We start from the raw sequence: 27,767 nt of genomic DNA on the forward strand, positions 1-27,767 counted from the left end.
CTCACGCCATTACTGTAAATTAATCTTATACAGAATAAAACGATATTAATAGGGAAGAGGTTGGCTTGTCAACTAAAATTTTGAAGTAATTAAATACGCATAAGTAGACATTTGACAATAAGAAAAACACTGAATAATTTGTTGTACATACGTTTAACTTACTCCGAATTTAATATTTTAATAAACAAGTGAAGTGAGTGCTGTTTATTATTGATTTTATATGGAACAAGCTACTGTAAGTTCACTACAGGGGACTGTTTCATTAGTTTCTCATTTTTTAATTAACATGACAAAAACTGCATCAAGTATCCAAATACATTATTTATTGATTTTGAAAAAACACTTGAGCTCCACACCGCTATATAAAATTCATAATTGTTTGGATCTATGAGCTCTCATTGGGAGGTAAAATAATGAAAACTGAAATAAAAGGCACAAGATATTAAAAAAGGAATTCAATCAAGTGAAATGCATTGAAATTTTATAAAAAGATACATCTCATTTCAAGTTCTTAACTTTTGTTCTTTCCTATAGATATTTCAAACCTTGAGACTTAACTTCAGTTAGTTTTAACACACAAAACAAAATTTAGCCACTAATGGAAGTATTAAATGAAATATTTAATTTTGCTTTTTTTTTCTCGGTATCCAGTTTAAGATAAAAGATGTTTTGTTAGCGATGGTTTTCCAACTTGCTGCACTGCATGCAAGAGAAACTTGTCAATTAAATGTGTTAATTTCTTACCAATAATGAAGAGAATCAAATTCACACTAAAAGCCAATAAATGTGCTGATGATTGTTGTATAAACAATGTTGTGATTAAGATGTGGATCAGTTAGTGAAATAGAATTATGTTATCTAGTAGAAACAAACAAATATTCTCTACTCAGATTCAGAAACAGATTTAAAATTTATGGATTACACTCGTAACCAATCATAAGCCTTATTCATAAAAATAAGCAGTCATCAGGAACACTCAAATAATCGAGGCAACAGTAAACTAAAGTAAACTAAAGCTACTAGATAAAAACAAAGTTCATAAAACTAGAAAAGAATACCTACAAAAGTGTATCAAAATTTAGTTTGTAACAATCTTTCCAATAGGTTGTTCATTAAATACATTTTACCAAGAGAACTGTTTGATCATACAATGGCTTTTGTGGATAATTATAAAACTTAATTCTCAATTTGCATTTCATCCAGCACATTATTTAATATAAAATGTATGATACTTCTTGCATGTGATGTCAACTAAAAAGCATTCTTGGTTTTTTGGAAAGTTGTACATCCATGCTAAGGTTAAGTAAACACTTCTAGTAAACTAATATCAATATCTAAATGCAGTAGTAAGATTTAACGTTAGTATCAACCTTTTATAAAAGGTTGGTATAAAAAGAAATAAAACTGGAAAAGTTAGTGATTACCCACCCAAAGTGACGTAAATTACCAATGTGATCCTGTTCCTTTCATTGGGTGAACAAGTTAGAGCAAGTGTGAGGTATGATTCTTATAGCTAAATATGTTCTACTAAATTTAAATTTTAAAACTTCAATTAAGTTGCATCAGTATACTTGTATAGTCACATTTTAGTAAAGTGAAAATAAAAATCTTAAGGAATATATAGGATCACCTTTAATAAAATCTCAAACTGGAAATCTAATAACCCAAAATATTTTCATGTTAGGTTCATCTGAAAAGGTCTCAATAATCATAATACACTGACATTCATAACTTATCTTACAAGTATTTTTGTACTTTAATTCTATAAAGACAACTTAAGAAAATATACTAAGTTTGCCAATATCTTAAACTAAAACACTACAGTCAACTAAATGTCTACAAATTCAATGATTGGGTGGATAAGTCTATGAACAAAAAGTGAAAAGGAACTTTGAAATCCTATTATGGAATGGAAACTTCACTCATGTTAATCTCCTTTTCTATTTATTTATATACTATACGATATAAAATTAGTGAACTAAATCTATTTTATAATGTATAATAATGACCAAACAGATGAACACAATTATACAATCTTTAACAGAGGAGGAGATTATCATGGATATATAATCTTGTGTTTTGATAAATAATCACTATGTAACTTAAACTTCTATTACAAATCTGACGATAAAGTTAGAAATATGACAAATTTTCCACTCAGATTCAGGAACAGATTTACAATTTATGGATTACACTTAAAAAGTAATCCATCACAAGCCTTGTTCATAAAAATAAGCAGTCATCAGGAACCACCCACTCAAATAATCTAGGCAACAGTAAACTAAAGCTACTAGATAAAAACAAAGTTCATAAAACTAGAAAAGAGTACCTACAAAGGTGTATCAAAACTTAGTTTGTAACAATCAAAGTGTAATACATTTATCAAAAGAGGATATTTGACAGTTTACATGTCATTTTTAAATCTTGCACAAAGCTACAGAAGGGCTACCTGTATTAACTGTCCCTAATTTAGCAGTGTAAGGGTAGGGGAAGGCAGTTCATCACCACCCACCACCAACTCTTTGGCTACTCTAACCAAAAGTGGGATTGACCATCACTTTATCACTCATTTCAGAAGCCAAGCATGTTTGGTGTGATAAGGGATTTGAACCCACAATCCTTAGATGAGTCAAGCACCTTAACCATGTGGCCATATACAAGGTACTAATAGCTGATTTTATAAAAAGTTGCAAATTTATCATCCACGTTAAGAAACGCAAAATTGGAAGTCCACAAGTTTATCCAAAATATTGCCATATTTGTGGTATAAGATGGAAAGTGCTTCATCCCTATATAACAGCACACAGTATAGGAGGATATTAATGAAAAGAAACATGGCAATATTACCTAACAAATGGGATAATTTGTCCTGTTTATTTTTGCCTGTGCCATTATATAGGGTTGATGCAACCAAGTTACCCATACTATCTTGTTTTTGAGGGATTGGTATTATACACATCCATGCATTTACTTTTTTGAAGTACTTTGCCACTTTTTAATGGAGCAGAGGAAGGTTGTACAACTAATTTGTAAATACAAGGTTCCAAATGCAATATTGTTTACCAGCAAGTGGTTGGTAATTTGCATTTCACCTTGTACTTAAAATTTATTTAGAGTAACAAATTTCCATAAGAAAGTTAACTTCAAGCAGTAATGACATTTTTATACCAGAATTAAGATTTTAATCACTACTAGTTAATACTTGTGTACTGTTTGACACTGTCACTACAGCAACATTTGCTGACACTTGTTTTGGTGCGAGTTATTATACAAAGGAAAAACTTACAAGATCTTTTAATCTTATGATATTTAGAGATTCTGTGAACTTGACTCACTCATTACATAGATGTTACAAAAGAAAAGATTGCACAGTATTGTAAAGCTGTTGAGAAACTTTAAAATACTAATGACAAAAGTCATCCCTGAATAGGCAGTGGTGCCACCTGCCTAATATGATCGTTTTCTTAGAGGATTGTGTAAAACTTGACTTATGTACAAATTGTAGCAGCTTCAAATTATTTCTTATAACTACAGTTTTAAGTTTTAAAAATTCAAAATCTTTACAAGTTTTATTATTCTAATGCTGCTTCATTGAATTAGAGACAAAGATAAATGAACATTAGCCATTAGTTTACAGGTAATAACTAAAACAAAATGCCCTTAAAACCTGAATCCAGAGTCAAATGTCAGTATACTCCAAAAGGAGAGATACTATGTGGGTTTCAGAAATACAAGCTAAAAATAATCTTTTAAAAACCTATTGACAAAATGAATTCAGGTAGTTTAATGTTACTTAAATGACCTTTTTTTGAAAAATTAAGAAAATAGCTAGACATTTGGTATGAATCCAAGAATAGGTTTTTCTACTTAAACTATTTTTCTACTGTAGTTCCAAGGTAACTATTTGGACACTGAGCAGTTGTGCAATATTCATGTGAAGCCTCAAGAATAGCTTGAGACTTAACATCTTTAAAAATGAAGGATGATAAAGTCCAAAAAATGTTGGTGGATAGGTTTAATGTGCAACTGCAATTGCCCTAGACTGCAGGAAGTTGCAACCTTTGTTTGAAGTTTAACAAAACATTTACATGTAGATTTTTCCAAGTGATTGGAACTATTCAACATAGTTTAACATACAAAATAATGTGATAATAGTATATTTAGGATTTTCTGTATAAATATAGACAACCATAACTTTCTAGGGTTAGAAAATTATTTTCATTGACAGCACCTATTACATTAAATATATTAGTTTGTATTGCTAGCTTAGTATATTGATTTATGATGAATTTAATGTCTCACAAGATGGCCAAATCTCATGAGATTAACAAGGGTGCCCAAATCTTAACCTAAAAAGTAACAAAATATTGCTTTTAGTTCTACTCTAAGAGTTTAAAAAGTATACAAGGCAGATTGCTCAGATAAGTACTTGATTTAATTTTCAAAAAAGATATGCAACAGTCAAAGCAGTGAACGTTGGACCAACCACAATAATTATCCTAAACCTTCACTGCCAACTACCTTAAGCATGATACATGCAACTTGTATGCATGCATAAAGATGAATAAATTACATAAAAGTAGAGTTAGACATTACAAAAAAGATACTGTGAAATAACTTAATGATAGCCAGAGTTCTGCTTGAGTTAATATTCATTTGTTTTTCCCTTCTTTGATGACAATCTTTCCTTAAATTGCTTTTGTAACACTGCACATACATAGAAATAGCATTTTCATACTTATTAAAACAAGTTAAGTATAAATCTTTATTTGCAATGATAATAAAGGAACCATTGCATTTCAGAATTTTTTTTTTTGCTCCTGGTTAGTTTCACTTTGGTCCAATGCTCCACCCTCACTTTCAGGTCTGGCTACAGGATTGTTCTATGTGACAATAACTGCAACATAGTAACAAGATTGCCAAAAACATTCTACATTGAATGGTTTCTGCTGTCCCAGAAGGAGTTAAGTCCAAACTTCGTTTAAAAAGAAAAAGTAATTTCTACCAGTACAGCAAGATAAAAGATTCATAAAAATTTTGCACTAATAAAAGATACTATAAAAAAAAAGAATAAAACTTGTTAATATATTGTAGTTCTCAAAACTTAAGCTAATAAACATTAAGATGCATTTCCTCAAATAGATAAATTTCTTCAAAACCACCGTTCTCTAAATATAAAAAAATAAACTTCATAATCGTTCAGTACACAGCAATCTTCCAGCTTAAAACCTCCTGGTTATATTAAAAAAATACTCTTCCATGTCATTGAGGATCTGAGGTTTCTCTTCAGGTTAGTTTTCTTTGAAAGAAACTTCTTGTGGAAACTGACAACCTGACTGTTTGATAATTTCTGTGGCTGCATATATACCACACTTCACACAGACATCAATAGATTTTCCTTGAATATACTGTGCCAAAAAGCCTAAATACAAAAACATTTGTAATTAGGAGAAAATATCTTCAGTGAAACTTTTCCATACAAACAATAAATTTGTACATTTTCACAGAAAACAGTTTTTTCTCTTAACCTTTTTATTGTTGTGATGAAGATCTTAGATTTTTCCATGTATTTATCATAAGCCTCAATTCTAAGGGTGATAAGGATAGAAAAGTTATGTATGTCAACCTATGGATCCAAGGATGGGCAGAGTTTATTTTTTGGTTAAGAACAGTCAGCCTAGGAGTTGAATGCAAATTAAAGTTTTTCTTTCTAGAAAGACTGCAAATTGTGCAGGAAAACATTTTATCTACCCTATCCATATGGGTTATAGGTCAAAGACCATGTCACTGCATTTGTTGATTTACATTCAAAGTTACTGAACTATTTTATATATGTAGCCATCAAGTCTGTTATTAAATTGTAGTTACAATCCAAATTTTCATATACATTTTGTAATTTAAAAGTAGGTATTTAAAAACAACTAAATGCCAATTTGACACTGCTGAATGCAGCACTGCTTGAAATTAGATATTTGGGGGTGTGAAAATACTAAGTCTGGAGTTTTATACAAATTAGGAACTCAAATTACTGGTATTGAAAACCTAGAGTACAAAAACGAGAACTTGTAATTTTCCAAGACCACTCATGCACTGAATTAAACAGTGGCCCTACTCACCTTTAAGTTTTTGGAAATGTTCCCTTATATACACTTATGTCAATTAACCTGTGAATAACCACTTGAAAACTCAGAATGTACCAAGTGGTTTGTTTCAGCTATTTTCAAAAATTATATTGTCTTTTCGTTTTGAGATAAACCTTCATGCTCACAAGTTGAGTCTTAGTCTGTTTAAATTTCATTTTGAAATCTAAATATAGCTTAGTTACTAAACTTCGTAAATAATGAAAGTCTAAGGTGTCAGTATTGCAGTTTATAAATTGTGAAAAAGTAAATGTTTTAACACTTTACCTGCAAAATTAAAATTGTAAAGCAATTATCTTTATGTTAAGAAAAATAAGTTTAAAAATTCGTTTGTAAATAGTAATAGTGAATTAATTTTGTTTAATGTAATACTATAGACTAGACACTTATGTTCAAAGTATAATTTGTGATCAATCTAGAAAGAAATATGCATAATATTTTATAAATGGCTACAAGATTGGTCATTTACTAAACAGCTTCTGATTCAATAACAAATTAACAGATGAAGTTTTTACAAAAGTTATCTAGAGGTTAAAGATTTCACTAACGTTCAAAAATTTTTAATGCACGTGTTTTTAATCCTAAAACTAAAATTACTGCATATTGGGTAGTCAATCTGAAGGAAAAATCTTAAAATCTTTAAAACACCTTAACACTTGATTTGTAAATGTAATGTGCACAAGTTTTAACATTTAATAATAATCTGGAAACTTTTGTAAACATGTGCAAAGATTACATTATTTAACAAAATATTTACTTTTTCTTTTCCTGAGTGGAAAGTGTTATTTTGCAATTGCTTGTGCCTAAAGTAAATGGAAAAAGACTTATTTTGCTCTTCAAACTTTGCTTTTGTGACCTGGGAACGTATAATGAAAACTTGGAAGACTTTGGGGCCGATACATGAAATTTATGTACATTACAGTTGCAAATCTTGAAAAATGACACTTCTAAACATTTTTGTTCATATAACTTTAGTATAAATACATGTAAATCTTGATTAATATGTTGTTTTATTCAGACTAATTGAAAATGTACAAATTTGCCCATTTTTACATAGAAAATAGGTTAATTTCTAAATTATTATCCAGGTCATAAAAGTAAAGTTTGAAGGGAATAATGGCCATTTTCTGTACTTTTACAGCATAAGCAATTAAGAAATGACATGTACTTAACAAAATGATTTTATTTTAATGTTAATGTCAAAGTCCTGTACATTAGTAGCTGTGTGTATGCACATAAGTTATTTTAATAACAATCTTTCCATTTAAATATTTCTTCATTATTAAAAGAAGCATGTCTCATTTACACATTTATATTTTAAGTGATTTATGATTTAAAGGAAAAAATCTCTACATTAAGGATTAATATTCAATTACTCTAAGAGCAGTAACAATATTAAAGATGAAATCAAATTATAGATTTCTGTTACACTAACATTTTTATAGCAAAGATTTTCCTTAATACCAGAATGAATCTCCAGTATGTAGATTGAAATTACATTTTCTTAGAAATTAGTGATTTTAGTAAGTGGACAAACACTGATGATAATGGTGTCATTTGATTGTAAAACTTTTTTAGAAAATGAAATTTGGATACAACTTCAACTTACCACCAACAAATGCATCTCCAGCACCATTTGTGTCAATTATTTCTTCATTTTTGAGGTTTATTACAGGATATTTTGTTATTTTACCATCTGCAACAAAAAAGAAAAATGCAATTATACTTGATTTAAAAACCAAGGTTCAGGCTATAAATAAGCATAATAAAAGCTACAGGTGAAAATACTGATTTACAATCAATTTGTCATGCTTCAACATCTTACAATAGTCAATTCTTTAGAAAGTTTGACTTCCACTTTTTTTTTTAATGTATGTAAAGACCTAAAATATACAGGATTATTGTAATCTGAGGTTTGCACAAGTACATAATTTACATTTTATTCTTTACACTAAAATTGATCATGAAATTAGTCACTCACCACAAGCAACAATTACTGGACTTGAACCTTGAGTTATTATAGTCATTCGTGACCTACTCTTGTTTTCTTTGGGAAGCTCACAAATCTTTAAAGCAATCTCTTGAACAGAAGTTAACTGAAATTGTAAAAATTATTTTAATTACCATCTAAAACTACTGACTTCTAGTTTTATTGGGCTTCATGACAGTAATTAATTATTTGTTTAATCTCTATAAAGTACTCAAAATAATTTCCAAAATGGTGAGGTAAAATTGTATTAAAGGCAACCAATATAGGAATGCCTCTTTCCTTGTGGAGTAATAGTTGGTTTTAATAACAGATGTTCCATAATTCAACTGTGGAGACTAAGAATAACTACCAAAAGGTTTTTAAAAATTAGGAAGGAACAATACACTTATGAAATTTCATTTATGACAAATAAAAATACAAACTGTAGAAAAGGGAAGAACAATGATGTTACAAATATGTACTCATTCATCCTGATTTTTGTGAAGTCAGTCTTTCAATCTCTAAATTGTTGTAGCCTTATGAATGTCTGAAGCATTGTTTCAATGACAAGTAATCAGCTCTCATGATAATGTTATCTTCCTTCATTCCTTTCCATTTTCCCAGATATCTTGAACCTTTCTTCATAATTTGGATCTTTACCGTTTCCCTAAAGTTAACATCTTTAAAAGCAATCCATGCTTTTTTTCAATTTCCTCATCCTTTTGAAGAGGTCATACTAAGTCAATTACTGAATCTGAGACCCAACAATTGTTTACCACAAATATAAAATACATTAGATCCTTTGCTTAAGCACCAAATATTGAAAAAGATACTGAAGTGCATGCATAAATAAATACCATCTAAAAATGATACATTATAGAGCCAATTTACTATTTTACATACTAACAGTGTATCTTATGGGTTATAGAAGAATTAATACAACTTGCATTAAGACTGGTCAAGAGAAATCTCCAGCTAGAGGTTGTCAACATTTTAAACAAAGCATGATTTCATTTAACTAGAAATCCTTCATATATTTAAGAGAACATATGGCATTGTGACATCTGTACATGAAAAAAACAAAAAAGGATATTTTTAGATTTAGCATACAGAAATTACTGTAGCAAGTAAAAACTGACAACCATTAGGTTTGTAATAGTTCAATACTCATTTAAAAACCAATGCTAATTAACAGTCTTGCATCTGATTACACATCAAGACTAACAAGCTATTTTCTAAAGATCTAAATACTGAAATCCCAAGTAAATTACAAGTTGTTTACAACTACTGCAAATGTTTCATGAGTATTTCTATTCCATTATCACATGTTATGTATTAACACCTGTATTAGACAATGAGTAGCAGTTTTATAGAATATACCAAGGTAGAATAATCTATGTAAAACTTCACATATGTGAAACTTAAACTGGGTAAACCATAAATGGTTCAAAATTTTACTAAAACAAATAAAAGGCTTCACCAGTATCTACAAATAAGAAAAAGATACTCACCCCAAAATTCTGTTCCTTAGAAAAGGTTGTAGCTTCCTGCATTTAAAATAGTTGCATTTATTCACTGATGAAAATACTGTTACCCTGCCATCAAAACCATCACTTAGTGTAAAACAGAATTCTTACAACAGTAAGATTTTAAATATACAAATATTTTATGTAACATTACAAATAACATGCTACCTGATGCTGTTTTTCTTCCTCACGTAGTTAGCGAGGAAGTTCTTTAATAGATTTTAACATTGGTTCTTGCCAAGATCTTAAAATAATTAGGATGAACAGCTACAGATACTTATGACATATTCAAGTACTCTTGAATTTAGATTTTCTTTCAGAGGATTCAGTAGTCTTACAGACAGCAGGGACAAATGTTTGTTTGCAAACTTATGCAGAAAGTCCTTGAAATTCAAACAATTTTAAGCTTAAAACAATCTCATCTGTATTTAAGGATACACCCTACAAAGTACATTTCTTAATGAACTTAATTTACTCGCATATAAATTTCAAACATTGTTTACCAAAACTGCCAATTCAGATAATTATCAAGTGTACTATCAACACAATAACATGTAAAAATGGTTTTCCTAAGAATTTTGACATTGAATTTTTTTTATGCACACATTTGTAAGAGAATAGATAATGAAACAAACCATCTTCAAATAAATGTGATGTAAAATTGCAAAATTAGAGTATAGTACAGTATTTGTTTATTCATGGTATACTATTAAGTGCCAACAAATAAAATTGTGATATTGTTAACATTTCACAGGAATTTTAGTTATATTTACTATTCAAGTACAAGAAAGTAAGAACATTATCTTTAAGAACTTTGATCAAAGATGTTACAAACATACATAAGGCATTAAAGCAAGTTAAATAATTGTGGTAAGTTTCATACCAAATGCCTTTCAAAAAGCTTGTTTGAAAGTTGTTTCATTGTGCATCTAAAACATTAGTACTTATGAAACTTTGCATAAAGAATACAGTAACAAAGAATTTTATATAAAGAAAACTACTTTTCCCTTCTATGTTAGAGGAAATAGTTTATATTTATCTGAATAAAAGAACTTTTAGGAAATAACTTAAATTTGAATTTACAAAATACACTAATGTTATCTTACCATACATGGATAGAGAGTCATGGATTACTAAAAATTTGTTAATAAATGTACTTTGAAGTACTCTCAAATACAGCCAAGTTTTTTTTTTTTTTTTTTAAACCTCATTTTCACCTACAATTGAGATAAAAGCTACACATTCCTCCATCACCCAAATATATGTACAAATTTCCTTGTCCCTGCTGTCAAAATAACTATTGGGTTTGCAAACAAAGTCATTATTTTATAGGGAAAACAAACTTAATATGCTGTAGTAAGTTGAGTGCAGCTGAACATGTCCTGAGCAAATTTCCTCCAGTAATCCATTCTAATTATTCTAAAATCTTAGAGCCAGTGAAAAGAGACTGCTCCTTAAAAGAGACAAATTGAGTACAGAAATTAAACAGGTGGGATCAACCAATAAGTTAAATCTAACTTTATAGTATATTACACTCAAAATTAAATTAAAAATTCCCTTAAAAGTTTGCCAGAATAAGTGAAAAATAACTAGAAGCAATTTACTCCAAAATGAATTGGAACATAAGTTAAATATTCTACAGCAAAACCAGAAGAAACAAAATTTGAATAATTTTGTTTCTTAAGTAAATTCAATCTATTTTTGTACACTTTATTGATACAGAATAAACTGATAATATAAATTGCTTTTATCTTTAGGAACTCATAACTTAAGTTTAATTCCATTAGTAGTTTATCTGAAACCTAAACCAATAATTTGTTTTTAATATATATACAAGTGATTTTAAGCAATTCTATCAATCTACATAAGAAACGGTATAAGTTATCAGGATTGATTAAAAATCCAATACTAAGACTGTTTGGACATACCAATTCATGAAGTTTAAAATAAAAACTGTACATTATTTTCCACCAAGTAGTCTCAGTTGATTAGAATCTTTAGATGCTTACTTCAAAAATGGTTTGATTTTGAATTTTGCATAAAGTTACACAAGGGATATCTGCATTAGCTGCCCCTAATTTAGAAGTGTAAGACTAGATGGAAGGCAGCTAGTAATCATCACCCACTGCCAACCCTGGGGCTACTCTTACCAAGAAGAGGGGTTGACTAACATTATAATGCCTCATGGCTGAAAGAGTGGGCATGTTTGGACCAGCATGCCCTCAAATTACAAGTCAGGCCTTTAAGAATGGAAGCAAAGTTTATCACTTACATTTCTTTTACAGAATTTCTATATTAAAAATGGGAAGGAGATATTAGTATGAAATTAGAAATCAAAGACCTACAACGAATTAGAAGCAATGGAGAAAAATGAAACGTTTGAAAGTTAATGATATTGCATATATTAAACACAAGTATAAGTAACCTATTAGTGTTTTGTTCTTGTGTATTCAATTTTTTTTAATCACCTTTGCCAATGCTACTGCACAAAAGTTAATGCTAACTGATATGAAAAAAAACGAAGTTTTTCAATCAAAATTTAAATTCAATAGAAATTACGTGGTTTGGTTTCTAATACATGCATAAAAATTTAGTATTTTGTGGGCAGGCCTGAAATTACTCCCAGATTTTGCACATTTTCCAGATATAGCCAGTTATGTCTAATTTCTTTTATGAACAGAAAAAACATTTTTGCAAAGGTGCTTAAAAATTTAATGCAAGGCAATATTTTCTGTGTATACATACCGATTCATTTCCAAACAAAATATCAACATAAGGCATTGCCTGCATCATTGGTTCTTTAAAAAACTGACTGAGGAATGGTGCACTGAGATTCATCATGAAAACTTTATTGGCTTCACAAGCATATTTTCCTACTTCTAGGATTGATTCTGGGCTGACAGTTAGAAAAAAGCCCTTGACAAAAATAAAAACTAAGAATTAAAAACCTGTTTTGATAAAAAATATGAAATATTAAAAGTAATACATTGTACTTTATTTTCCAACTTAAAATCACTGTTTTACACTTTTCAGTTTACCTGCAAAGAATGTAAAAAAAAACTACAAAAACAAAAATGACCTTAATCCCAAGTATAAGAGTTGCTGTTCTCAAACCTGCAAGATATCTAATGCCAACATTAAATTGAGTGTATCATCTCTGGTGTAACATGAAAGAAGTGCACATTACAATTACAGTGAAAAAACACTAAACTGGACTAGAAGAACATTATGCAGGAAGAGTTCTCAATGCATGAATAATTTTTTAATCAGCATTAATGTTTACTAAAAAGTTCAACACATTAGAATTTGTTGAAAACACTGCCTCACTAACAAAAATCTACACATTTTTCTAGGTCACAAATCTAAAATTATCAGGAAGGAAAATTGTTTAAATCTAGTAAGACTGAGTAAAATCAAGAAATCTTTGGTAAATAAGTATCCATGGTAGTAGATATATTGGGTTTTTGAGACTTGATAAAATTGTTACGACTTAGTTGAGCTAAAACAAATCAAGAAATCAGACTAAAAACCCATCAGCTCTTGAGATGAAGTCCAGTCCATAGAATACTATCAGTTATGAATGAAGATGATTGTTGACCATAGAAATAATATACATAATTCAGTTAAATACAAGTCATTATATAACTCACTGAAATGTAAAAGAAGTCTGCACTTTTGATCAATGTCCTATTCTCTGGTTTTTCTATATGATCTTTACTGAAACAATTAGCTGCAGCCAGGTTAGCACATAAAGACCTACAAAAGAATAAAAAGATTAAATAACTTGTGTAAATAGACAAAACCCTAATAACTAATAGTTTACAGATTTCCCACAAGTGAAGAAATTAACCCAGTGTAATATTAGGTTATCACAGCAAGCATGTTACTGTCTTTCCTTACAAGTACCTTCAAAACTTAAACTATTATTAGTGTATGCTAATCAGGTTGTCAAAGTAGTTTGAATTTGAAGTCATTTTATAGTGAAAAAGGTAGACTTAACTCTTTGGTCAAACTGAATGGAATTGGTATGGTTATAGCAGAGAAAAAGTTTTCCTGAAAAAGCTTGATATTTAATTGGGAATTTAGAGATTATGTGGATGAAATTTCACAATTTGTAAATAAAGTTAACACTTGCCACAAGCCATTCCAGCATCTTTTAGCATTGAGCCAAGGGTGACCAATGAGAATTCCAGAAACTGATGATTTAGTTAATTTGATAAATTAACTAAATGAATTTCAGTACAACTTTCAAAATGAAAATATATTATACATGACATGGCCTGTATACAAGTAATACTAGTGGTACCATACTCAGCACTTTATATTTACTCCATTGCAGAAGTTAGATTTTAAATTAAGAATTGGAAAAAATAATCTTGTTATGTATGGCGCATCAGTTTCAACACTGCAATTTTGGTCTTTACTGTGCCACAAATTGAAACTACTGATTTCTTTATACAGTTCTAATCCTCATTTCTGAAGATAGCATTACTACTGGTTTTGTCTACTGCAATTTACATGGTCAGAATTATTCTTATGAAAAATATAGTAAAACTAAAATCAATATTACTTGATAACAATAAAATCAAGCATGCAGTACAAGTAATTGTTGTGAATCAAGAAAATGTTGAATAAGCATCTTTAACAACCAAGTATTTGCTCTCCAAAACAAGTATTGAAAGCCTATATACCCTAAACCTAGGAAGGACAAATTTGAGAATATGCCACTGACTACCCAAGAATGAAACAGCACAAGAAATTCTTAATATGGTGCAGGGTTACATTCAGGAGAAATTCAAGGATAAATTAGTGGGATTTTGCACTGATAAAACACCTTGTAAGGTTGGATGCAAAACACGTTTGTGAGCCATGGTCATAGCAGCTACTACTGTAACAGGAATATACAATCTTATTCATAGATAAAAGAAACTGAACAAAGAACTGACAAGTGTTGCAAACTTTCATTTCAACTGAATTGTATTAAGACTCAACCACTTCACACTCAACTTTTTGCCCAATAGAGTGAGAAAATGGGATCTTAACATGTTCTACTGTTCCAAATTGAGGTTCAGAGGATCTTGTAAGGAAAAGGTTTTAAAAGTTTTGAATTTAGAAAAGGGGTGCATACACATGCAATTAAGAAACTGCAATTTCTCTGCAAACTTTGTAATTATGTAACACTTGTAATAAGATGTTTGCTAGCATGAGCTCAATGATGCTTTTATAAATATTAAAAATTTAAATGTCAGTATGCAAGTCAAAAATTCATTTTCATGATCAACTAACTGATCAATGGATTTATGAAAAAAATTGCTTTCCAGGAACAAACCTTCAGATAGATGAACTACAAGTTATTCCTTCAGTTATCCATCTTCCTTACAGAGAACAATGGAGTTGAGCCTTCTATGCAAGTAATGACTTCCACTTTACATCAACAATGATTTGAAAAACAGTTTGGGATGTTCTTTATAAACATTTACAACATCTTGACTGGATACATACCATCAAATGAAGATGGGCAGCTCATTAAACTATTGTCCAATTTGACTCCAAGCTTTGTTTTTCCAATTAATTACTTCTGGTTTAGTGGGAAAACAGACATGCTCTGTCAACACATGCACTTAAGGTACTAGTGCTTTTTGTCACAAGTTGTGACAAGCAGGATTCAATGCCCAAATTTCCATGAAAACTGTACAGTGCTCTGTACATTAGAGTTGCAGTATGCCACCCCTACAATAAACCTACTAACAAGTAGTCTTGAAATATTTGGGCTCAGGTGCCACATTAATTCAGGTAAACTAAATATTTGTTTTTAAATGCGAGTATGACAATTTGTGTATAAGCCATGTTTATCTACTAAAATAATTCCTACACTAGGTGATTTCCATTTGACAAATACTGAAAGTCAATATATGTGATGAAATAAATTAAAAATTCCCTAGTTTAAAAGACCTTAAGACTTTCCAGTTCTATTCATAATATGAACAAAATCTCCATCTGTTCAGTTTGAGTTTTTATGTCTAAATGTCTGTAGTGACAAACTGATCCACTGATTTAACAGTTTTCATAAGGTTAGGAACAAAATCAAAATAACTAGGGGTGTAGAAAGTCCTAGCTTGATGCCTAGAACACATTTTACTTGCCATAGAAGGGTAAAGCTAAACCTAACCAGCTTTCTAAATACAGTTTCCACCTACTTGGTTTCCAATTGGAGGAACTAGCTTTAGATTAATTTCATTACTGCACTTTGAAAATTAACTGTTTTCACCAACTTGTATACCTCGAAGGTTGTAATTATCTATTTAGAAGGAAGAAACCGAGTGGTTTTCACTTATTGACAAGCACAAGTGACCATACTTTGTTAGCATCACCATGTCTGAGCAATCAGGAAGAGAAGTGGAACTCAATGCTAAATAGTAAACAAAAATTAACAGTTTGAAACTAGTACAAATACACTAAACTTTTAATGGAGAGGGGTTGTTTCAGTGGGCAATTTACTGTGAAATGTATAACATGCTACAAGAGATGTAGATCCAGCAGATGGTTAAATTCCATGCTTTGAGAAGCTTTACAAGCAAGATGTTTTAAGTAAGACTGATATGTAGCCAAATTTAAATTGGTTTGCTCTCAATATTTTAAGTAAAGTGTGTTGTAAACATTGTAGCAAAGACAGTGGTTATATCTCTGTTGTGTACTTAAATAGATGCACATTTTTTCTTTAACATGTTTACACAGTAGCAACTGAATGTATGGTTGCTGTAACAGGTACACGTTAATTGTTCAGCAATTATGAATCAAAGCCACAACTGTTAGTCCTAATACTTAAATATTGCCAAGGTAAAATAAAAGCAGTTCTTATACGGTTGCAATATCTACATCCAAAGATTTAAGTCAACCAATTATCTTTAAAAACTAGTGCTCATGATTCAATGGAGTAACAAACTTAAGCTTAACATATCTAAAACTAAGTTCATTTTAACATTATCTAAATGGAATTGGCTGAGCAAAGTACAACCCCCAGTAAAACTTCACAAAAATACATAACTCACTCATATGTACACAAGCTAACACTGATGAAAAGTTTACCTTTCAAATAACATGAGAATCACATTAAATGAACCTCCAAAATACTAGAAATCAAATATATTTATGACATGTAGATACACCATGGTACATCTACAAGCTTTACATTCATATTAAGCTATAACAGCTTGTATTTTAAAAAGCTTATTTCCACAAACACTTCAGTTTTAACACAGAAAAGCAAATGCACATTTTAAACTAGTAAAGCACATTAAGTTACAAAACCCAATAGAGAATACAAACTTATTCAGCCACAAATAGAGAAAAACAAAGTCCTAAACAAACTTAAAGTATTTCTCCAGATCATATGATCAAAGAAATGAGCTCCAAATATCTCCAAACATTAATACAGTTACAGTACTTCTGTACAAATTGTTAGTTTCCACAAAAGCAAAGTTTCTATGGTCCATCATCATACAAGATCATTTATCAAAAGTTAAGTAATGTTGCTAATTCAAGTGAATTTATAAACTTTATCTAGGCTATATGGCTAGATCAAGCTTGCCAGTTAAAGTGAATGTTTTTTCAATATTCCAGTTTTACAAGTACTCAGTAGATAAAACAAGTCAATTTCACTACATAATTAAGGAATTGACCATCTGCAGAAAAAGTGATTTTCAATTTCAGGATTCATTACTGGAGCAGATGGAAGATAAGGTATTCTTCATTCTCATTTCTATGTAATTTATACATTTTTAAAAACGAACTTTTGGTCCAACTTTGGTAAGAAAACTCTGGAAATAATGACCAATGATATCTAATTTGGAAACACTAACAGGATTTCTATATCATCTCAACTCCATACAACAGTAAGAAAACAGAACTACCCTTTACAGACAGTTGTTCAAGATGTTTTCCTGTAAATACAGCTACTAAGATGACAATAAAAATCACAAACAGCTAATTATTCCCATGCCATCAAAAAAAAGACTTGTCTGGTTTAAAAGAATCAAAAATCTACAATAAGTACCATTTACAAAACATAACTTAAACACATCAAGACAATCTTCAGATCCAATCAGTACCCTTACAGCATCAATGAACAAACTTGCAAGTCCACAAGAATTGTGGATGCACAATAATCATTACTTTCATCTCATCTCAGTTATATAGAAAAAATAAACTTTTATACACATTCTTTAGGTTTTTCACTACAAAGGAAGTCAATGCAACTAACTTTTAATATGGTATGTATTTATAAAATTTAGCAAGCTCTTAATAAACAAGTATTTTTGTAGACACAAAATAAATTTTTTAATTAAGTACTTTACTAAAGACTTAATGAATTTATGGAGCCAGTTTTAATTGTTCCAAGTGCAAAATGATTCTCATGTTAAGATTAAAAACAACTTTCTTCATTTGAAAAGTTACTTGAATAACTTTTCAAACAATCTATAGTTTTTTTCAGTAAAAACATTCTTTACCATAACCACTGATTGTCAATGGGTGATCAACTCATGTGATCACAAAAAGAAAAGCAACTAATCCTTTTTTCTCTACAATGACTGTTAAAAGCCTAAAGCTATTTAATGTAAAGAAACATTGTTTCCACTACATTTTATTTTACTACCCTCTAAGCCATACCAACCTAATAATCCTGCCACTGAAATTGTAACTCACTTCAAACAAGTATTGAACAATGCAAGGCACAAGTTGTTGCTAAGTATACAACTTATTTACTTACAGTGCACCTTAAAACCCAGAATAACAAGCATAAAATAATGTCCAGTAACTAATTCAAATGGCTTTCTAAGACAAGAGAGGCTTAAAGTAGTTTCATTAGCTGCTTGACCTCAACATTGAGAAAAGCTTTCAAAACCTAAAGATGATTGGCATTGACAATAATCTGGACTGAAAACAATGTAGTATTCACAAGTCATTCAATAAAACTTTCTGTAGATTGTAAACGATACATAAAGAAAGGGTTATTCACAATTTGTGAAACATGATGAGACAGGTAAAAAGCAAGTTGTCTGATTTTCTAGTTTGAGTAAACAACAATACTTGAGATCAAATATTACTGGGTTAGTAATATCTACACTAGAATGAACTATGTTAAACTGGACTTCATAGATGGATGGTAACTATATCAATGAAGGGAAAACTTAAGATCAAATGTCAATTCTCTTACCAAGAAAAATTAATTTAAATATATTTCCTTATAAAAACATATATTATCATCAATTTGATTATTAACTGTTATAATGCCAACTTTATAAATCAAATAATTTTATTCAGAATGGAATTCTGGAAAAGGTCATGACATGCATCTTTTGATCTACCCATAGTGCAAGGGTAAAATGTATCAAACCTTTAATAATAGTTTTCTATACAACATCTGAATCCTTTGATTTCAGAAAGCTTTGGAAAAAAAAAAAAAAAAAATCAGATATTGGAAAACTAGCAGTTTTAGGACAATGCCTTAAAGTTTTCTTTATGAATTTAAACTGACTTTGCTGAACACAACACCAATACTTGTCAAACTTAATGGAATAGGTGTAAAATATTAAAAGGCAAGATGAACAAAGTTTTACACAAAAAAAAGCCAGCTCCAAGATACTTGAGTTTGATGAACTACTCAAAATGTAGTTCATTAGACTGGCATTTTCAAGCCTATGATCCAGTCAAATTTAAAGATAAAATCAATTAGGAATACATACTTCAAAGCCTTCTTAGCCCCCTATTGCTGTTCTATACATAATGCACTCACAAATATGAATATTCTTAACGTTCTAAGTGTTTTGAAACAGCCATTTACCCACGCCTCTCCACAAGGTTGGCAGCAAGTTCCATGCTGATGCTGCCTTAATTATGTTTATTTCTACAGTTTGAAATTGAAAGAAAAAAAACTTCAATATCAGTAACTTTACACTGTACTAAAGCTAGAAAATATTTATTCAAGGTATTCTGTAAATTAAGAAAAATTTAAATCCAAAACTACAATAAGAATAGTCAGTTTGGTATATAGCCTTGAAATAGTTCCTTCAAAACTTTCTTCAACATTGAAAAAGTGCTGGAAGTTAAGGATTAGTAACATCTTGTTTCAAATGTTTACTTCCTTCAACAAAATTTCTCACAACACAAATTTAATAAAATTTAATCCAATTCATTCATGAACAGTTAAAATGTTTATGTTTTAGTCCTAGCTGGTGATATTTTATATCCACAATGTGAAGAGCAAACTTTGAAGCCAACTGGAACTATACATCAAGTCACTAAAGGTTAAAGATTGAAAGACAAAATCCCAACTATTATGAATATTCATAATGAAACTTATGGTTAACTCCAATTTGTTTTTAAATTTATTCAAATTGACTTAAGTAATAAATATTTTCCTAAGCATTTGAAAGGCAATAACAAAGCTCTTTTTACTTATGGGTTTTTTTCATCTTTATATGAAGTTTTCTAAATAAAGTGAAACACTTAAACTATTGGTAATAGTTCATTAAAAAAAAAAAATTGTACTATATAAACTAATACCAGCATTAAAAACCTTTTATTACCTATTAGCTCCACCCCCAGTAATAACAACTCCACAAGTTCCAGTGGCCTCAGTTTTATGGATCTGATATTGCACATTTACACCAGCATCTCTGGCTTTTTCTGCAAGGATTTTACCAAACTTGTCATCTCCAACACACCCCATGAAAGTGGTAACATTTGGTTTTCCTATAATCCACTGATGTAAAGTAAAAATTTTCCTACTGCTTATTAACACCAAAAATGCAAGAATAATAGTTTTGGGTTATTAAAATCAGTTACAATTCATAAGTGTTAACAGGAGAAGGTAAAAAAAATCAAGAAAATATATGATAGAAAAACTCAATACAGGATCTTGCACAAATAAAACATCAATATACTAACTAATGATAGGAATCCAACATTAGTACCATCACCATAAAATCTCAATTGTAATTTACCACTAATATGGATTAGTACCTTTAAAAAAAGGTAAACAGTTGGACTTCTAGAATGCATAAATAAAACAAGTGATGACTTCCATCCAGATGATATTTAATACAGGAAATCACAATTAGTAACAGAAAACAAGTATTCAGCTTGAAATAATGAAGTTAAAAATACTGAATCAAAATGAAATTCTGGGTAAAGCTTAAATGGATGACTAATAACAGGTATTCATAAGAAAACTAAAGTTTTACATCTTTAAGACCATTTCACTAACATTAAACTATAAAAACCACTTGTTACAAGTTATAGCAGTTCACATACAATCATTTAAATATTACACCATTTGAAGTTTAAATATTACACCATTTGAAGTTTAAATATTACACCATTTGAAGTTTAAATATTACACCATTTGAAGTTTAAATATTACACCATTTGAAGTTTAAATATTACACCATTTGAAGTTTAAATATTACACCATTTGAAGTTTAAATATTACACCATTTGAAGTTTAAATATTACACCATTTGAAGTTTAAATATTACACCATTTGAAGTTTAAATATTACACCATTTGAAGTTTAAATATTACACCATTTGAAGTTTAAATATTACACCATTTGAAGTTTAAATATTACACCATTTGAAGTTTAAATATTACACCATTTGAAGTTTAAATATTACACCATTTGAAGTTTAAATATTACACCATTTGAAGTTTAAATATTACACCATTTGAAGTTTAAATATTACACCATTTGAAGTTTAAATATTACACCATTTGAAGTTTAAAATTATTTCTTTCACTACTACATTCAGTGCAAAACAGTACTGATGGCAGAATTAACTTAAATCATGTTAATAATCCCCTAGTGGTAATAAGATTAAAAACAAAGCACCAGTATCAAATGTCCCTCCTATCAGAATTTTAATGGAGGTCAGTGATCACATGTGTGGTCACCTAATTTTCATAGGCCAATTCAGTATTGGATAGGTGGTTATGTAATTATTTAAGGATAATAAGATGTGCCATGGAAATTAGAAGTCAATTAATCTGTAGTGGGAAAAAACAGTCTACAAAACAAAGACTGAAGATCATTTACTAAGTTACAATGACACTAGAATTTAAATAAAAAAAAGTCAAACCTAAGTACATTTTCATACTAAGTACAACTTAAGTTTAATTAAATTTTGAATTGATATAAAAATGTCTGATGTGCCCACTGACACCAGTATCAACCCATGTGTATGATTAAGTTAATAGGGGTAATTATCAGCAAGTTATGGTGATGATGCTACACTAGAATATTACTATATGAATCTAAAACGTTTAGTTATGACAATGACTTGCATTAATTGCTAAGTTGGTTAAATAGTGAGTGCTCTTTAATTGTAATAACAAAAAAAGAACATTTAGGTTAACAATTTGAATCTTACCATTAATAGATGGTAAGACACTTTGTATGATTATAATAAAAAAAGTTTTCAAAACACTAATTAGGTTTTACTGAAAGTATTCTGTAGGATACTAACATATCAGAAAGAATTTAAAAAGCTACAAGAAAAATCCTGGGACTAAAGAAGGAATACCTATGGATGGTAACTACAGCTCACAGGGAATTATTTATTGAACTTTAAATTTTAATTTACAGTAAGTGCTAGTAACAAAGAATAGAGCTTTGCTAAATAGTTGTATTTTAGTTATACGAGTTTTTGCTAATTCAACAAGGTTTTATTTATACTGTCAAACATTAATCTATCAACTCTGAAGGGAAAACCAAGACCTCATTACAAAACAAAGCACATTACGTGTATATAGATTAGCATTGTTAATTATGTCTTAAGTTTATAACTTTAATGAAGGAATAATTTTAGTTAAAACTTTCCATATTTGAATACAACTACCCCAAATAAGCCATGTTAATGTTTAAAACTTGTACTTTAATAGTTATGATGGGGTTCCACGATGTGGAAGAAAGTTGTATTCAGGTGATTTGAATTAGTAATATGTAGCCCAGTCCATATACTGATAAAGTTTGCTTTATTTCTTCAATAATGTTTGCTACATTCATTTTCACTACATTCATTTTCAATGAATGTTTATGCCATGTTCTCACACACACACACACACACACACATAAACTGCATTTACTGCAGGGCTAAGACTTCTTGCATTGATAAAAAAATTGACTAATGTAATTATAAATATTAATTCTACTGAATACAGTTACTCTATCAATCTTCTCTAAATCAACTGTTTAGCACTGACATACTATGTAACCTACTTGTAATCCAAAACTTCACTTTACTATTACCTATACTTTCTGATTTATCCATGCTTCAACGTTAGACGTTACTAGGTGCTTAATGTCAATGGTAACTTTCCAAGAATAGTTTTATGAATTTGATGTTATGCACTTTCTAGCCAATATAGAAATTAAAACATTGAAAATAGTTAAGAAATTAATACGTTAATATTCCTATTATAACTTAGCAATGTAGTACATTTTCACTGTGCATTGAATTATATCAAACTATCTTAAAGTGTCTAGTTTCATCACAAACTTAGACGAAAGTATTGTTAAAACCTACTTGTGCAACTCTCATAGAATTCTGTGTAGCTCCTCCTGCTATGTATTGTACATTGAGGGTCTCAATCATTTCATGATACCTGTGTTGAGAAGAGAAACCCAAGTATATTAAAGTTTAATCTTTAAATAATTCTCTAAAGGTATAAACATTAGAAAAATCTAAATAGATCAAATTGAGTATTCTAAATAAATATTAATATGTCTAAGGAAATTCAAAGTCTTAAACTGTTCAAAGTATGTAAAGGTGAAACTAAGATACATGTATAAAGATAACTACTTTACAGGACATTGTTAACAAACTATTGGTGACAAATGTTATTGAGAATGTGCATATATTCCAGTTACAAACAACGAATAGCCTATTACATGCAGGAAACATGACCATATTTAATGAGGAAGTCACCTACAGTTATCTAAAACATGTACAACAATTGATGCCAGGAAGCAACAAGATTAAACAAAGAAAGGAGTTTGAGAATATTATATAAAAATGTTCCTTTCTAATTCCTACATTACATCAAAAATAATTCATATTTCTGTAAAATTAACTAGAAAACTTAGACAAATATTCCAAATAAGCTTTAAGTTCTACAACCCATTTCCAGTAAAAAAGAGACTAACTTACATTGGACGATGTTTTTCTTCTGCAAGTATGGCATCATTTGGTTTTAAGTCATACCTGTATGTTATAATGTAAACCACAGAAGATGGAATAAACAAAATCTAACAAAATGTAGTTTTTTTAAATCAACAATAAAAACTACAATCACTGACTGATGACAGTTCAATATAAACTTGAAGTTTCAAATTGTTTCACTAATTTATATTAAAAAATAAAGTAGAAATCAAACTGTTAAGGAAAGAGTTATTCATTTTCGGGTAACATAATTACAAATTTTACTAAATTTTATATCTTAACTGTAAATAGCAAATTCTATTCAAACAAACTCTTAGTATACTACCAAAACCAGAGCAAAATCTATTTAAATTGAGCACTTCTCTTTTCAGGTATAAAAATATCCTGCAATTAAATACTCAGATAAAATACAACAGATCTAAAAGTAACAAAAATGTACCTTTTAAGAAACTTCTCATCTGCATGTGCCAGAATATCCAATAGTGGATTTCCCATTCCAAACAGAAGTCCTTCTCTACAAAATATAGAATATTTAAATTAATCATTAGTGATTACATATAATATTGCCATTATGGATGTCTAATTATGGACAAAAATGCAAGTAGAATGATGTACAAATATAATGCCAAAAGTATCCAGACACTTATTTCTAAGTTATTGACTACTGGTAATCCAGACACTACATTATACTGAGTAATTATTCTTAGCCTGTTGCAAAGCTTAGGCTAAGGAACTAAGAACAAAATTAAAATAGTTTTCAAGGATACATACAAGAAAATTGTGCTTTTGACAACACTTAGTTTAAGCTTATATCAAACAAAGTTTTCAGCATTCAATGCTTTGTGTGAAATGTTTGGATAAATTATACAAAGTGTTTTTGATCAGTTTTTAGCAAAACAATCAATTCAGTGTACATGTAAATCACTCAAACACTAATCAAGGTATTGTACAAGACACTGCTTAATTTATTTCTACACAGTGATCAGTGTATTTACAAGTGTGCTACATCATTATTTCACATCCTTTCCGAATATATTACTTTGTGGACATTTATACATAATATGTCAGTACTAGTTCAAGCCAGATTTAGGTAGAACAATTAGGAAGTTCTTTGGAAAGAAACAGGGAAAATATCCAAGCCTTGCTACAAGAGTGCCAGCATATAGTGGTACTAACAAAAGCTGTATTGGTATTTAAAGAAAAATGTAATGAAGATAGTGATTTAATATTTATTTAAAGTTAAATTTTATTTAAACATTTCCAAATAGTGGCTGAGAAACTTATTTTGTAGTTTAATAAATTTTAGTTAAACTAATCGAGTATAATTTGTCAGTTATTTCACTCATTCTAAGAAAGATAGTTAAGTACTTAAGATCTTGTATTTTCCTTCTAATCATACAGTATTTCATTTAAGTAACTGCTTAGACAGTTTAGGTTAACGGAATCTCATCTACGAGAACCCTATCAAATTTATAACAGATGTGCACACGTGTTGCAGATAAGCCATCTTACAAACTTTTTACTATCCTGTGTAATGATAGTTTTATCAATGTAACAAGAGAAATGAATGTTGATTACAACTTCTCAATCCATTTAAACATTCTACAATTTATTTTATGTTTAATTCCAACCATAGCATCCAAAACTAGTTTTCTTTTCACCAACATAAACTGTATTTACACTGGTGTTGAAATCACAAACACACATTGTACTGTTGTTACAAACTTCAGTTAAAACACCGAGTAAGGTTATAATCAGAATAACAACTTCTAGCTACAACAGGTTCAAGAATACTAAAGTTAAATAATTACTCAGCAATTAGACAGTTTATGAAAGGATGTACAATGAGAAAAAAGTTAAACAAAGCCCACTGCAAATCAAATAAATGAAACAACCATATAAAAACACCCAAATACTAAATAAAGAAAACAAACAAACTAAAAATTAAAGAAGCCTTACTTATACAACAACTCAAGACCAAAATAAACCAATATAAGGGAACACCTTTATACCTATATTAATAAATATAATCAAACATCTAATCATGCCCTCTACATTCCTACACTCAGTTGCACAAACCCTTCAAACATGTGGTCAGCTAGCAGTCAGTTACCTCTTTTTTTCGTGAACCTGATGATGACCAAAGAAGGTTGAAACATTGTTCCCTCTACATAATTTTCTAAACCCAAACCAGCCTTTTTAACATATAAAGTCCAGCCTACTTAATAAAATGGAAAATTCTGTATAAATATTTTCTACTACAATTTTACAAAGTTACCAGAAGTATTTCAAACTAGATTTGAGTAGAACTTTGAGATGATTCCTTGAGTTAGATAGGGATTCTCACATCACAAATAAATTTAAACAATTTAATTGATAAATTTTCTCTTGTGGACATGCAGATTAAACACTTGTTGACTTAGTGACTGGTTGACAACTCTAACAGACTTACTATGTAATTCAAATACTCCCTAATGCTTTTATATAATTCACATACAAACAAGGCTAGACAGTTTGAGATGTCAAAACTATACAGTCAGGTAATTTATAGGCATCATACAGCAAATAGTACATCTTGGTTAATATGTTAGAAACAGCCTCAAACAATACCACTCAGCAATCCAGATTTTCTAAGGAGTGATAACATTGGAATCCTTTCCAACTAATACACAAAAGGTGTAACAACCAAAAACTATGAACAAACACAACTGTGAATAGTGTTTGTACAAGACAAATATTTTATATGGTCAAAATACAGATAATCTAAAACAATATTAAAAGATTGAAAATATTAAAAAGTTTCACAGATACATAAGTACAATGAGACACTTTGAATCTTGAACATATTTAATGTTTAAAATAAAAATAATGAAAATGAAAGTACAATAAAAAAATTCAGAGAACAAAGTACCCAACATATTAACTGGTACACTTAAGAGCAACTAACACTAAACATTACACAATGCTTTCTGGAGTATAGTACCTATAATTATAAATAAGTTAGAGGACAGAAAACCCCAGAAAATTTTTTTAACTTTTGTTGTTTGGTAAATGCTTGAACTTTACACCATTATGAGGGTAATATATATTCTGTTATACACTAAACTGTATACAGTTCATTAGTTGTGGCAACTCTAAGGAAAAACAATATTTGGCTGGCTACAACAGCCTTGAAATTTTCTTTATCCTAAAATTCGTGCTAAAAATAAACTAATTTTAGTTACTACAAGGAAAGCCCATCCACTAATATCATATCTATTATTACCTCTCCAGTCCTCTAAATATATTTTCCGTAGACTTTTTTTTTTCTGTGTCTGTTCACTTATTTTTTGGATTATAAAACAAGTAAAAATTGCACTCCCAGGTTCATCTCTACCTGGCACACACCCTGGATTAATGCATGGGCTTACCGGGCTGAAACTCAGGGCTTCACACTAATTAAAGGATTTCAAGCTACAACTATGAATGTATAGCACGTATAGGTTCTGCATTGATGAAGAGTTAACTTGAAAAACATAAGACCAATAAAACTCTTAAAGCGGCCTTGCTACTACCCAATTTCCTCATCGTGGAATCGTCACTACTTATTACTAATTTAATTCTTCGATAAAAGTATAAAATCGAAACGATGGTTAAGAATAAAAATTTCGAATGATTTCCTGGGGTCTACGGCCGCTTAATTTATTCGTAATTCAGTCACTAATATTCCTACTACAGTATCAGACCTGATACTACGAATATATACACAATCAGCATATTCACCTCAACGTAACGCTCATATTCCTCTTTACTCCTACTTACACAGTACCTTAAAAAGAGACAAAATAACTTCTCGCAGTGTGTTTTATATACATTATCAATCTAAGCACGTGATTCCTTAGAAAGGTCCACTTTGATTCGAAGTGGAAACCGT

General features: G+C 29.7%; 1 protein-coding gene across 2 annotated transcripts; it reads right to left on the reverse strand.

Moving 5' to 3' along the window:
• Positions 1–306: 306 nt before the first annotated feature.
• Positions 307–27,767, reverse strand: LOC143229585 (uncharacterized). 2 transcript variants are annotated; one of them, XM_076462143.1, is made up of 11 exons: positions 27,617–27,767; positions 24,294–24,368; positions 23,843–23,896; positions 23,219–23,297; positions 20,222–20,397; positions 13,286–13,391; positions 12,381–12,551; positions 9,621–9,656; positions 8,122–8,236; positions 7,750–7,836; positions 307–5,422 (listed from the first exon to the last, which is right to left on the reverse strand). In XM_076462143.1, the coding sequence occupies exons 1-11, from the start codon at positions 27,631–27,633 to the stop codon at positions 5,292–5,294; spliced, it is 1,047 nt and encodes a 348-aa protein (XP_076318258.1). In that variant the 5' UTR covers positions 27,634–27,767; the 3' UTR covers positions 307–5,291. The 2 variants fall into 2 exon arrangements, with proteins under 2 accessions (XP_076318258.1, XP_076318259.1); XM_076462144.1 differs by lacking the exon at positions 27,617–27,767 and adding an exon at positions 27,120–27,244.

The sequence above is a fragment of the Tachypleus tridentatus genome, chromosome 10 (assembly GCF_004210375.1).
Source record: "Tachypleus tridentatus isolate NWPU-2018 chromosome 10, ASM421037v1, whole genome shotgun sequence".
Lineage (NCBI taxonomy): Eukaryota > Metazoa > Arthropoda > Merostomata > Xiphosura > Limulidae > Tachypleus > Tachypleus tridentatus.